Source organism: Trematomus bernacchii, unplaced genomic scaffold (genome assembly GCF_902827165.1).
Source record: "Trematomus bernacchii unplaced genomic scaffold, fTreBer1.1, whole genome shotgun sequence".
NCBI lineage: Eukaryota > Metazoa > Chordata > Actinopteri > Perciformes > Nototheniidae > Trematomus > Trematomus bernacchii.
The window spans coordinates 9,081,679-9,095,637 of record NW_022987851.1 but is presented as its reverse complement, the minus strand read 5'-3'; the positions used below and the strand labels follow the sequence as shown (position 1 = coordinate 9,095,637).

The following is a 13,959-nucleotide window of genomic DNA, read 5'->3' as shown; positions in this document are numbered from 1 at the left end:
CAGCCCTTAAACGCAGCATTAGCAGCTCCCATAGCGCCCCGCAGGATGCACGTGGAACAAACAGGGAGCAAAGTTAACTGAAGAAGCAGAGAGCATCCCGCGTGCATCATGTCTCACTTTGCCGCTCTGAGGACCCGAGAGCTGCGCGAGCTGCTGGAGGATGAAGACAGAATAAGACACATCATCAGGGGCAGCGATAAGGTGGGACATTCACGAAACGTAAAATAAAACTTTCCATTTAGTGTTTTTTTAACTATCTTTGGTCATTCCAGGTTCAGGGGCTGCAGAGTGCTGCAGAGAAGATGCTGCTTTCCAATCAGAAAACAGCCAAAGTCGCTCTTTCTCAAAAACCTAAATTTAGAGATGCTAAGTTGCTACTTGCAATGAAGTACAAAGAACTGGAAAACATTCAAAGCATCATCCAGGCCAAACAAGAACAACTTGGTGAGACTCTGTATTTGTGTTGTTTTTAGTTTAGTTTTTTAAACTGTGTGCCTAATTTGTTTTCATTTCCTACATTTGCAGCAGAAAAATCCAGTTTGCATTGTGCTCAGTGGAGTCTCCTAAAAACAGTAAACCATGCAGAGGAGGAGTGTGAGGTAAGCATTGACCTCAGTCTCTGGTATATTTTCTTTCCTAGTGTTCACATACGACAAATATTCAATTAACATGTCAATAATGTGTGTCAATACACATAAATAATACCATTATGGGTCTCTTCTGCAAATACACTTTACAAAAAGACAAGCATTTTGAGAAAATAAGAGTTCATAACTCCTACTCTGTACAAACACACTAAACGTTTGAACTGCTGCTGTGTTTGTGTGTCACCCTAGATTTTTCAGTCTTTAGAGGCCAATATTTATTTTGTAGAAGCAAAGGAGATGTCTTAGCTGGGGTAACATGATACCCATTGTTTGTTTGGAAATAATGAGATACTTCTCTTAACAGATGCTGTGTCAGAGGTTTGAAGAGGGGAATACGTTGCTGGCAGATTTCCTGAATTCCTTTCTGGGCTCACGGAAAGCCCAACACATCAGGATGGTTCTGGTGAAGAAGCTGCAGGAAGTTATTGAATTGGAATCAACACAATGGCTCGGTGAGATGCACCCTGACACTCCCAACACCTGCCTCTGCAGTCTCACCACAGCTGTGGTCTTACCAGCCTGCTGCCACCCTCCATTCCTGCTCCCCTTTGGCCTCCATGTGAACACGGATCACCGTCTACAACATTTACCGCTTTGTCATGATTACAATGTGTCTCTACGTCCTCGAGTGCACGGACGAGGCCCCAGATGGCCCACAAGACCTGTCCGTCTTCCGCCTCTGAAGGTTCAGAAGAGGAGGCATCAACAGGCACCACAATGAAGTCTAATCCTGACTCAGATACAGGTTTTCACTTCATTCAAGATAGTGGGTAAAGTTGACTTTGCATCAAGCCTTGGATTTAAAAAGATATTCCATATTTCCCCAAATAGGTTGTGTCTTCACTAAACGGTGGAGTAACTAAGTGAATTCAGTAAAGTGCTTTACTTAAGTACGATTTTAAAGGGGCTTTATTTGAGTTTTCCAAATTTCTTCTGCCTCACATTTATTTTCTGACTTTGGTTACTTTAAATATTATTAGTCAGATTAATAATACAAAATATGGTTATATTTATAATATATGAATGTACCCTTAAAGGTAATGATACATTATATTGATCTCTCAATAAAATTGACAAGCTACCTGGTAGTATACAAAGAGCTTATCCTTTACCAGCTTAATAATAATTTTATACATTTGTTTATTCGAATGCAAGAATTGTATTTGTAAGGGAGTATTATACACTGTGTTACTTACTAAACTATACTCATTTTACTTAAAGGTAGGGTAGGTAAGTTTGAGAAACCGGCTCGAGATACACTTTTTGTTATATTCCATGGAATGCTCTTAACATCCCGATAGCAATGAATATCTTAAGTGCTTTGACAAAAAATCCATACAAAAATGTAATCTGTGGAAGCCGTGGTACTGTAAAAAGCACGACCAATCATTTTAGCCGGCCCGGCTAAAATAACTGGATGTCCTACCTGCCTGTCAGTCTTCCATCTGTGTGTTGGAGGAGGGGCTCTATAAGGAAGTGGCAGATGTTTTTCGGGCTGTGTATTTTCAAATTCTAGCGCACTCGAGTTGGTTTCTCCAAAATTACCTACCCCACCTTTAAGATCAATTCATCTTTGGCTGTCTTTAAGTATTATATTTAGGTGATTGAAAGTTTTTCATGTGAAGATATAAATAAACGCTGATGGACAGAGAAGTCTGGCCTGTTTGTTAAGGTAGACACACATTTTTACATCTTAAACTCACACTTAAGACTGTCATTACAACAGAAATCAAAAGGATGCAATTAGTTTACCGAGTAACTTTAAATTGTAAGTAGTTAGAAGTTGCAAAAATGTTTTGTGCAAATTCTGTGATTACATTTGATCACATATTTATCATTTCTAGGTTGCTTTGAAGATCATAAATTATTCCATCCCCCCACAGAGACACTAAATGAAACTATATTTGAATACAATAAAAGCACAACTTAAATCTGTTGTATTACTGTAACACTGTGGCACCTTTATCTATAGGAGGTAGTGAAGAGATCATAATCATCATCGTAAATCAACCAAACATTCAGCAGGATGACAACCGTTTTTTAACAGCTGATTGCACACAAAGAAAATGTGTTCAACATAACACAGGTCAGAACATATTTGTGTTTCCTCGAGTTAGAAAAATGTTGCTCACTGTTGTTCACTGAACTTGAACTGCTCACCTGACACTCGATATCTCTGATGGTCTGTGTGCAGAGACTCCTGCCAAGGTCAGCAAAGGAGCATTAGCAAAACTTTATTCATCCTAACATTAACCTGCAGTCTCTTCATAAAGGCCAAAGGTCATATAACTCATCCCTTGTTGCATATCTTAGTATGTTTGATCCCTATCAACTTGCTTTAGTGCTGTGAGGGTTAGCCAGAGTGCCATATGGGCCAGCTGAGCTTGCCATACCAATTCAACCATGGAGAAACCTTGCTGGCACTACAGGAGGTGATTAGCAAGGTGGAGCGTGTTCAGAGGCTTTTGTTACTCCACAGACTTTAGTTACATCTTTGTCAGCAGCCTCTTTTGTCCAGCAAGACTCAAATTGGGCAATTTTCTTGTCTGTCAGCTGATTGTTTTGTGCTATTGGGCTCTTTCACCTGCGTGTCTCTGCATCGCTTCATAGAAAACCTGGTTATTTCTGCACGGAAAAAACAAACAGTGTGAAGATTTAATATGATAATTATTCAAATGCAAAAGCTGCCCTCGTTGAAGCATACACAAAATGTATATTACATTGAATTAGTGTACACAAGTAACACATGGCACCATACATTTAAAGCATATACTGAATGTAAACACAGCTGATATAAAGAGCCTGAGTCTTGTCTGTAAAGTGTCAGCTTTGACTCGTATCTCTAGGTTAGGAGGTGGGTTATCTCTGCATTGTCCCCCAGAATGGTCACTTGTATAGCAGATTATACAGAAGAGTATCCATAACAGCATCCGGTAGTAGAGCAGGTATGGAGTGATACTTAGCGGGGATTGGCATGTAATAAATGTCTGTAGGTAAATGCACAATCAAAATGTTTTTCCCATTCATACTGTATTTAACTTGAGGATTATTTCACTGATTCAATATTATACCTTTCCAATATCATACTCTCTTATTATATAAACTATATATAAGTATATAGATATTTGAGGTCTTTTTTGGAGTGGTCCTTTCCTTCCAAAACCTAGAAGTGACATTGGCAGAATACACCAAACAACTGTCTCATTTTTATTAGAGCTGAAACGATACGTTGAATATCAACCAATCAACCAGTCAATTGACATAAAATAAATTATCAAATGTTCCCCAGGTCCAGCTTCTCAATTCTGATGTTTTGCGTCCTTTTCTTGTCTTTCGTAAGAGTCAGACTAAATGTCTGTCTGTTTTGGAGTATAGGTCAGACAAAACAAGACAAATGATGAGATTGTGACAAATATTTTTTACAATATTTTGACATTTGAAAGTTTCAATGTATGCATGAATGTAATATCTATTTTACAATTTGAAATCCGTTGTGACGTTTTTGACAAGTGTGTTGTGTGATGCAGCAGCGTAGATCCCAAATTAATTTCCCTGCAGGAGAATAAAGTTTTTCTTCTATTAAAAGCTTAATTGATTAATTGCAAAAATAAATCTATTAAAAAAAAACTCCTTGAAACCCTAATTCCTAAAAAATGTAAAAAAATCTCTTCACATGAAAAATCTAATATAATTTACAAAACCCAACGAGACACTTTAAATTACTACAACTAAAAAATTCTGAATAGAAAGCTGTAACGATGACAGGCCCCGCATCAACACCACACTGGACTTAGGAAATAGGCCTTGTTCTCCATTTTGAAAATGTTTAGTAACATTGCTAGAAAATATCTATTTGAATAACAAGTCAGTAACAATCCAAAAGGATCTTCCCTGCAGTTATTTTTTAATAAGACACTTGTGCCGTTTAATCCCTGAGAGAAGGCAGGTCTGACCAGTAGCAGAAAACATATTTTCTCTGTTTAGCAGGAGCTGCTTGATACAAACGCTCCTGGCTTTGCCACACAACACTAGTTCAATGCCAACCAGCTGTCAGACGGATCAGAGTGAAGGCTCCATGGACTGTTGAAATCTCATGACACCTCTCTTAATCTGCTCGAAGCTCACAAACATCACAATGTTCCAGGAACCCAGACGAAGAAACGAGGGCACAAATCTAAAAAGGAATCAGAGGAATAAAAACAAAAATGTCGGTTTACATTGACTTTTTGCTCTGTCAAACATTTGTACTACTGAATCTGACATGCACACTGTTACATACCCCTTATAGAAAGCTGTGGGTCCCTCTTTCATCAGCATGGTTAAAGCACAGTTCATCGCCCCGCTGTACTTCCCAGGCATTGAATTCATGAAGCGTGTTTTCACCACATCCACGGGAGACGCTACAATGGTGGTACAGAAACCTGCTGCGAAGCCGGCTACAAAGTGACACGGCATGTTGTCTGTTGGAAACAAAGTGTTCTTTAGGGACCACAGTAAGTGATATAAAGTGTCGGAAATGCTGAGGAGTCATGTTAAGTGTCACGACTGACCTGTCATCAGCTTGTTCTTCAGGATGAGCTCTTTGATGATGTCATACGTCACCAGCTCGGAGCAGTTGACGATGGCATTACGAGTTATGTTTGGCAAGGCACCTGAAAAGACAGTTCAAGATTTTAGATTAAGAGATATCTTTTGATTTTAATGTACACATTCTCCTTGTCATTTCCTGGCTTCAATATTGCCCACAATGCAACTCCAACTGCTGACTACTGTGTGTTGTGCAAGTCGAAAAGCTCTTTACTTTCCAACTCCACACCACTAGGTTTATTTGTCTCAAATGAAATCGCTTGAGGCTATTTATCAAGTTTTAGCAACAACAGGATTATAGCACCTTTCACATTTGCTGTATTTCTTTTCAAGGTCTGCAAACAAATGTTGATGTGTAAAATGACTAGGGTCCCCCTTTAAAGATCCCATATCATGGCCATTTCTACTGATCATAATTCCATTGTTGAGGTATACTAAAATAGATTTATATTGTGCAATTTTCCAAACTCATATTGGTTTCTCATACAGCATCTCTGTAAAGTATGTGTATTCACCGGTATTCACTCTCTGTCCTAAACGGCTTGTTGGAGCTCCTGCCCCCCCCCCCTCCCTGTGAGCCCAGTGTGCTCTGATTGGTCGGGACGTTGCGAGACTCGCTGCTCAATGATCTGGCTTACTGGTGTGGTTTCCGGGTCGGCGATACAGCGAGACAGCGCGAAACTCATCCTGAGCATACACAAACACTCACAGCCGAAGTAAAAACAATAAGTGTGGCTTGATATTGAGTAAGAAAAAGGTTTATAAACGCTGTGAGAATGGGTCTGCAGAGAGAATTTCTCCGCAATCCCAACTCGTCTATTACCAACCAGGGAGCTCTATGCAAGTCAATGGGACTCCCTGTTAGTTGAAAATGTACGCTAAAGGTCCTGGTGTGTGAGGAGCTCCGCGGATTGGTCCATTTTGGTTCCCGAAAGAAACAAATAGAAAAAGAGAAATGTCCAACGAGGCATTCTGGGGCAGCATAGACAGGTCTTTTCTGTGTTAGAGTTTTACTCGCTACAGGGTGTACTTTGAGGGTTTTTGACTCTGCAGACCGTTTACATGCATAAAAACCTTCATAACACACAAGGGGACGGGTAATAATAAGAAAAGCATGACATGGGACCTTTAAGGAGGGGCTTTTTTCAGGTTCAACATCATTGACAAAAGATGTAAAAATATAGGTCGAGGATGTTAACTTGATTTCTAAAATGTCGGCTGAGTGAAAATCACTGCAGTGCTGCTTAACATTTGAGGATTTTCACTGACTTTGCAACAGGAATTCATTTTCCCAACATCAAGTTACCTTTCCAGAGCCCTCTGACGCCCTCGTCCCTGGCGATGGCCCTGTAGGCGTCGAAGGTGCTGCTGTATCTCTTCACAGAGCCGCTCTCCAGCAGGCGGCTCTGAGCCTGGAACCTGATTTTCACCACATCAGTGGGCTGCGCGAAGGTCACCGCCATCGCCCCGGTGGTGCAGCCCGCCATTATCCTAGTCCCGATTCCTGCACCTGTGATACAAGCAGAGGCGCTTGTTTTTCTCTGATGCAACACATGGATGTTAACACAATGCTTAGAGACTGAACAAGGGTGCAGTTTTGATAATTATTCAATATTTATTGAATTAGGACGACACATAGATAGATAGATAGATAGATAGATAGATAGATAGATAGAGATCCCAAATTGGGAAATTATTGGTTTACAGGAGCAGAACTGTGTTTAGGCACTGTCTGGGTTTTATATGCCTTTGAATTAAATATTTAACATACAAACCATCAACAAGAAATAACTACATCCTGGATTTCCTTTAAATCTATAGCTTTAATTTAGCTTTTTAATAATTTAACACCCAAGGCACCAATAGCTGCTGAAGGAGCACATTGTTTACTTTGAGGACACAAAGATGACAGGAACTATTCTCCAGTCAAACTGGTTTGACTGGTTCCCTGCAGGCGTACACTGATATGAAGACTGAACCTGGAGTGAAGAAGTAGTTTAAGCTTATCATGTGTCAGAGGTGGAACAGAACAGTCCTTAGGCAAAAACACAAATATAATCCCTGAAACAGGAATTTGACCTTTGCCCTGCATCCTGGAGCGGTCTTTCTGTAAATGGCGAGCCCAAACGTCCAGCTTTATGATGAGAAATGTGTTGTATTTATCCTACAGCATCAGTAATAGGATGATGCAGTCTCGCCACACATGCACTAAAGCAGGGCTTCTCAAACTCCGGACCAAGGTCCGGATCCGGACCGAACTGCAAATCAATCCGGACTATCCTGTCCTGTGTCCCATTATAAAATAAAAAAATTATACAAAAAAAAAGGAATTCTGATTCTGATGTAAATTACTGTATATTTTCTTGTGTCTGACGCGTTGTGAAAATGAACGTGCATATATATTTACTTGTGTGCGCGAGCGTGACACGCATTGCAGACCGCAAGTTAACCGCAAGTTTACCTTGACTTTCTAATGCTTCTAATGCCTTTTTTGCAGAGGTTCAAGGCATTGGCTAAAGACAAACAGTACCATTTCTCCCACTAGTTCAAGCCACCATACTGTATGTATGTATTGAATGTGTGTGTGTGTATACAGGGGCGCCGTTTGCCGACAGGCAAGGCAGGCAAGTGCTTGGACCAGAAGGGGGCCCCCAAAGAAGGTAGATTAAGAAGGTCCACAGCAGGCACGTGCACACATAGACATCAAAGTGGGCTTGAGCCCCTGCCCTTTTTCTTCCTCCAGAGAAAGTGCCCTTTTTTCCCCCTTTTTTAATTTTTATAAATGAATATATATCTACTGCTGTTTGCGCACAGTTTCCCTTTCCAAAAATATATTGATTGAATACAAAATATCAGGTCGGGAGATTAACCGGTGAAGTTCCGTAGCTCTCCCTCCCTCCCTCCACGTCTCCTGCACAGCGGTGCGGACATCGGCAGTCACTTCAGACAGACAGGTAGCAGCACCTCCCACTTTACTGTCCCATGTTATGCCAGCTTTTCTTGGCTTATTTTGAAGGTGAGTGGTGATGAACAAATTACTAAACTGCCAGTGCCTCGAGTTTACAGCTAATTAGCTAAAAGACAATAACAAATATAGTTAACTAAGGTAGGTAGTAGCTAGTGGATAAGTTAGCTCAAGGTTTAGCTAAGGCAATTTATCATGGGCATACAGGCTAATGTACTGTACTTAAGGGGAGACACTTCAAGTGAATACAGTAAAATGTGTATCTAATAACATCATCACAATCGCCACATTGATATGCAAATTAGGCGTTAACTAGGCCTAATTAAAATGCGCTAATTTGCATGCAGTTACCAAGGCATAGCAGGTGAAAAGGATAAAACAAAAAAACATATCACCTCACAACTTCCCCAGATAGTTACTTACGTCAAGTCAGTATTTCCCCCGGAAATGTTATGTTTAAATGCAGATTAGCTTTAAATCTATAGATGAATTCAGACATGGTAGTAAAACGAACACCATTTATATGTGTTTCTTGGAAGTTTTATTTCCATTACAGTGAAAGAAAACATATGCAAAATAGACTAAAATAACAAGTAGGCTACATGAAAAAACGATCTTTTTGCCTGTAATGTCCTTAAACAGTAACTTCATAATTTTGATTGTTGGCTGCTCATTTAATAACTATTAATTGTACTAGTTTGTTGTCTGCTCTTGTGCTTAGTGAATAATAAAGAAGGCCATTGTCTCTGTGTTAGCTGATTATTTTGTAGAATTCTGCTGAGTATTAAACAATTACGTGAGTGTGAGGGTATTAAAATAAATTGGTCAGTAAGTCAGAGATGTGCAACTATATTTAACTTTTTGTTTTACATTTTTTTTTTATAAATGATTATGGGAAGTGCCCTTTTTCTCACTTGAGCACCCGCCCCCAAAATGTCTGTGCACCCTGGTCCACAGCAACGACAACATGAAACACCCTTTAATGTACTGCAACGACATGCCGGGAAACCCCCTCAAGGGGGCCCCATGCATAGCGTTTGAGTACCCCTGCACTGAAGCATCTTGAAGGTGACATGTTTAATCCCAGCAATAATTTTGTTTGCAACTGCAGGTCAGAATAAGTGATGGAAAGAGCTGCACTGATTGGTTGACTGTCTGTTAAAACTTGGACACATAGCCTACTTTCTGAGCCTCTGCTGTAGAACTGCTTCATGCTGTCGTACAGGCCGATGCGTACGGAGGCGAAGCTCATCTGTCGGTGCAGGCCTGCCACCAGACCGCTGTACAGGCTCCTGGGGCCCTCGGTCTTCACCATGGTGAAGATGGTGCCGAACACACCTCGGAATTTCATCCTCTGGGCTTCCAATGAGGGCTTAGATTCACCTTGAATCTGAAGTGACATGAATAAACAAGTTTCAAAAAGGTCACTTGAGATCAAATCAAAATGTGCCTTTAATATCAGTCTCTTATGGCGTTGATGGACATAGCGATTTCCTCGTATGTTAAGTGTTACGCCATAGGTTTGACATGTAGCAACAAGCACTGGTGTTATGTTGTTCCCCCTGTACAGTGCCTGCCTACAGTAAAACCAAAGCAAGAAGCAGATGCCGATACCACTGAGGACTTGTCTTGTTCAATGAATTTGGGGATTGTAGAGACTTGAGGAGGGGGATGTTATCAGTTAAAAATGTATTGAAGTAGAAGAGGAAATAACTACAAAATGGAAAAACGTGTGTATCTTTTAACCAATAAGTTATATCCCAGCATTGGTAAAGTGTTTTGACCATGGGCGTCGCAGCCATTATATGAGGGTGGGACAAGTCCCCCCCACTTTTTCAAATGGTTAGTTTAGACCCCCCCACTTTTACTATGCGGAAAGTCCATGAATCGGTCTATCCACTCGCCGCACTTTGTAGAGCGCTGTGTCAGTGCTTCACTATCAAATGAAATCCATTCCACTTGCTTATTGAGAGAAATGCCCAATCAATGAAACTCCGTTCCATGTTTTATCACTGCTACTTTGTACCAAGGCAGATTCTCACATAGCGCGCGCATGTCAAGGAGTGTTGTCATAGTTGGACAGCTCAGATCTGTTGTTGAAGCGATGCCGGTAGCCGGAGGTAAGGCACACACACCAAATGTTCGGAAATGGTTAATACAGCGAAAATCAAAGCTGACGATCTCTTGGTGTGAGATGTTTTCTCCCCCAGACACATGGACATAAGAACATTTTTTTCAAAGAAGAGGAAAATAAGTCATCAGCTGGTAGCAGTTAATCAGTTAACAGTGATGGCGGCGTCTCAATTCTGGAGAGGAGTTTCGTCTTTATGTCATGATAGAGAAATACAAATACTGAATAGTTTAGATGAGAAAAAGGCATCGAAATGCCAGGTTACTAGTATTTATCATGTAAACAGGGAACATGAATAACCCGATCTCTCTGTGCTCATGTAAACACCATATAATACTCATAAACGGCTTACTGATGTCCATGTAGAGACGCAGTCAGTGTGTTTTACTGGAGCCTCAGTTCGATAAGAGATTATTTTATGAGTTCTTTAATTTAGGTACTCTCTCTCAAAATGGTAATGTGCATTATGTTTTAATTATACTTCTTATCATTCAGAAGCTTTTTGTGTGTGTTTATGTTTTACTGAGTGCTTATAGGCTATTTCCATCCCAGTATTCAGTTAACTATTTATTTTCTGTGCACATTACATAGAATATTCTACCTACTGCTTGGGACTTTGAGTCTTCAAAATGTCCAATGTCACAGACTGCGACTTACTTTAGAGTCAGTTGTATTTACATTCAGTATGACTTGTTATGATTCAATGTGAAAGAATATACTGCTCAATAAATAATTATCACTTCACCACCTCTCTTGACATCTAGGCACTTGAGAGTGAGTCAGAGGCAGAATACAGGGACAGTGGAGAGAGGTCCATTGCTGAGGTGAGTGATGAAAGGGAAATGACAGTTGAGAGTAAATTGTGATGTGGACTCTCATCCCAGGATTTTAAGGAAATCAGTGGGGATCTTGAACAGGAAACATTTCAGTCAAGGTGCATCATATGACCAATATAGACAGAAGAGCAACATTTATTTGAACATTTAAGTCAATGATACCATTCCTAGGTGAACTTAACATCCGTATGGAGTCAGATCAGTCTCAATATTAATAAATGCTCACAGAAGGATTCACAAATGTATTTTGCGATTTATATATAAATGACTCTCCACAACAATATCTCTCAATGCACTCACAAATAATTATTGTTGTATATAAATGTACAAACAATGGGCATTTAAACTGCTTTTTATTAATTCAAAGACGGCTCTGAATTAATAATCAAATATGTTTCCTTTCTTTACTACTGGATGAAATTACAAAATGTACCCATCACTTTCCTCATGCTAGTATAGCCACATAAAAGTATCAAACCACCTGTTAAAATGCACCGGAATACAGGAAATCTATATTTTTTTTCGCCCCCACACCCCCCGTTAAAAATGTCCCCCCCACATTCAGGATGCTTCCTACGCCCATGGTTTTGACAGTTTATATCCAGCTAGCTAACACAGGTAAATGAAAACAAAGGATAGGCTACAGATGTTTTAGGTGGCTATAATATGTTGGGGGGATAATTCATACACTTGAGGTGATGCTGCTCACCTGCAGTCGCACTTTGGCTGTGTCCAGAGGGAAGGTGACCAGGTCGGCCACACAGCCAGCTGCTCCAGCGGAGAAGACTTTGACAGCGACTGATGGAGCCAGATCAGCGGATCCTCCACCAACCATGACTCAGCTCAGAGGATGCACAAAGTGTTGTGAAAAAAAACCAGGACGAGCAGACAGCGCATTCAATAATTATTTCCTACAATTAAAGTGTTCAATCATGCTACTCTCTGCCGCTCCATTACGGATCCAGGTGAGTTAGCTCCAGCAGCCGCAGTCAAATTTCCGGGATTAAAAAAGTGTGTCTTTTGGATATTGTTGTGCTATTAGCCATAAAAACAAAGCTCCAAACTCTCCACTTTAAATAAAACAACTGCCGGTCGGTCACCACGAATAACAGCTCATCTCGAACCAGCCGGCAGCCGGGGGTTGTCTCTCTGCTGCTGCACCGCCCTGCACACACGCGCGCAAAAACACACACGCTGCTCCACGCATGTGAGGAGCGGTGTTTTAGTTACCTCGGTAAATACAGAGCATTTGGTCAGGATATGTCCTTAGAACTGTCTCATAGACCAAAAAGAAAACTGTACAAGCCAGGAAGTGCCATGTCCAGGGTTCGAGTTATAAACTGAGCTCTATGGGGGTCTTTGAAACTAACGCGCACACACACACACACTCAAACTCAAACACACACACACACACACACACACACACACACACACACACACACACACACACACACACACACACAACACACACACACACACACACACACACACACACACACACACACACACCAATAATAAACATATGGACAGGGGTTACTATTTAAAAAAAATTGCAAATGTATTTGGGAACCTATCCATGTGAACATATTTTGGGGTGGACCTCAAATCCTCTAGGGGGGTCCGGGGGCATGCCCCCCCTGGTAAGATATTTTTTTAATTTTGGAGTTAAATGCATCAATCTGGTGCATTTTGAGGGGAAAATAAAGAGACTAGATCTATGGAAACACCCATATGAAACAGATGCCACATCATGTAGACAGAGTCACCCTGTGTGAGGCAAACCCACATTTGCGCAGCGTTGCGTTCACAATAGCCTACATTAAGGCCATCGGGAAACCTCCCGGCCCTCCCGATGGCCAGTCTGGGCCTGCCAGCAGCCCTCTACTCGCTACAAACTTAAATATGAAAACATAGCCGTGGGAACATGTTTCAAATGGGGGGTGCTGTGGGGATGACACCAGGGCCGGTTCTGACCAATTTGCTGCCCTAGGCAAGATTGTTGCTGGTTCATTTATATCTTATTTTACCCGTTAAAAATGTCCCCCCCACATTCAGGATGCTTCCTACGCCCATGACCAACATAATTGTATTATTTAGACTGACATTAAGAAGTTGAATCAACTCATTACAGGGCGAGAGAGAGAGAGAGAGCGAGAGCGAGAGCGAGAGCGAGAGCGAGAGCGAGAGCGAGAGCGAGAGCGAGAGCGAGAGCGAGAGAGAGAGAGAGAGAGAGAGAGAGAGAGAGAGAGAGAGATCAGACAAAGTGATATGAGTGATAGTGAAACGTTTTAACTTTCATTTAGCAAAACATAGCGTGAAACTTTACATGCAAGTTTCAAAGTAACTTCCTGAAATGTAATTGTCTGCGGTGATTCTACGGAGTCCCCAAAGGCCCAAAAGTGTGCACACAAAACATAATTTTCGGCTGCCCGGGCATAAATCTCTGTTAGTTTAAACTCCCACTTCACTACTTTACATTCAAAACAAATAGCTTATAAAATGTGGCACGGCATTATTGATAAAGCTACATATTAGTCTATAAAATAGTTACATCATACTTATCTTAACCAGCAACACCAATAAAATACTGCTTCACATAAATGCATCGCAAATAATCATCAGTTTGTATTCAATGCATATAGAGGCAACTGAACCACACATCAACATTTCATCCATGCATTTCTTCACTTGTCAGTAGTTGTTCAAGCTCTCAAACAAACAAGCGGGCAGTACATCACATTGGCTCTTTTTGCTGCTACTTTGACAACATGGTTGCAACCGGTTTTGTTTTCG

General features: G+C 40.9%; 2 protein-coding genes across 2 annotated transcripts; one reads left to right on the top strand and one right to left on the bottom strand.

Annotated features, from left to right (window-relative positions):
• The first annotated feature begins 108 nt into the window (after positions 1-108).
• On the top strand, positions 109-1,368 carry LOC117469020 (vacuolar protein sorting-associated protein 37D-like). The gene is made up of 4 exons (XM_034113413.1): positions 109-201; positions 273-444; positions 526-599; positions 952-1,368. The coding sequence occupies exons 1-4, from the start codon at positions 109-111 to the stop codon at positions 1,366-1,368; spliced, it is 756 nt and encodes a 251-aa protein (XP_033969304.1).
• A 2,677-nt stretch (positions 1,369-4,045) lies between these two features.
• LOC117468977 (mitochondrial uncoupling protein 2-like) lies at positions 4,046-12,413 on the bottom strand. Its single transcript, XM_034113367.1, has 6 exons — positions 11,876-12,413; positions 9,382-9,589; positions 6,541-6,744; positions 5,198-5,299; positions 4,927-5,107; positions 4,046-4,821 (listed from the first exon to the last, which is right to left on the bottom strand). Exons 1-6 carry the CDS (start codon positions 11,999-12,001, stop codon positions 4,707-4,709), a joined length of 936 nt encoding a protein of 311 aa, XP_033969258.1. The 5' UTR covers positions 12,002-12,413; the 3' UTR covers positions 4,046-4,706.
• Between the last annotated feature and the right edge of the window lie 1,546 nt (positions 12,414-13,959).

Excerpts from the sequence above, each read along its gene's own strand:
- LOC117469020 (XM_034113413.1), top strand. The coding sequence starts at position 109 with ATGTCTCACTTTGCCGCTCTGAGGACCCGAGAGCTGCGCGAGCTGCTG. Across the intron at positions 445-525 it reads GGCCAAACAAGAACAACTTG|CAGAAAAATCCAGTTTGCAT; the intron begins GTGAGACTCTGT and ends CTACATTTGCAG. Across the intron at positions 600-951 it reads ATGCAGAGGAGGAGTGTGAG|ATGCTGTGTCAGAGGTTTGA; the intron begins GTAAGCATTGAC and ends TTCTCTTAACAG.
- LOC117468977 (XM_034113367.1), bottom strand. The coding sequence starts at position 12,001 with ATGGTTGGTGGAGGATCCGCTGATCTGGCTCCATCAGTCGCTGTCAAA. Across the intron at positions 5,300-6,540 it reads CGTCAGAGGGCTCTGGAAAG|GTGCCTTGCCAAACATAACT; the intron begins GTAACTTGATGT and ends CTGTCTTTTCAG. Across the intron at positions 4,822-4,926 it reads CCCACAGCTTTCTATAAGGG|ATTTGTGCCCTCGTTTCTTC; the intron begins GTATGTAACAGT and ends ATTCCTTTTTAG.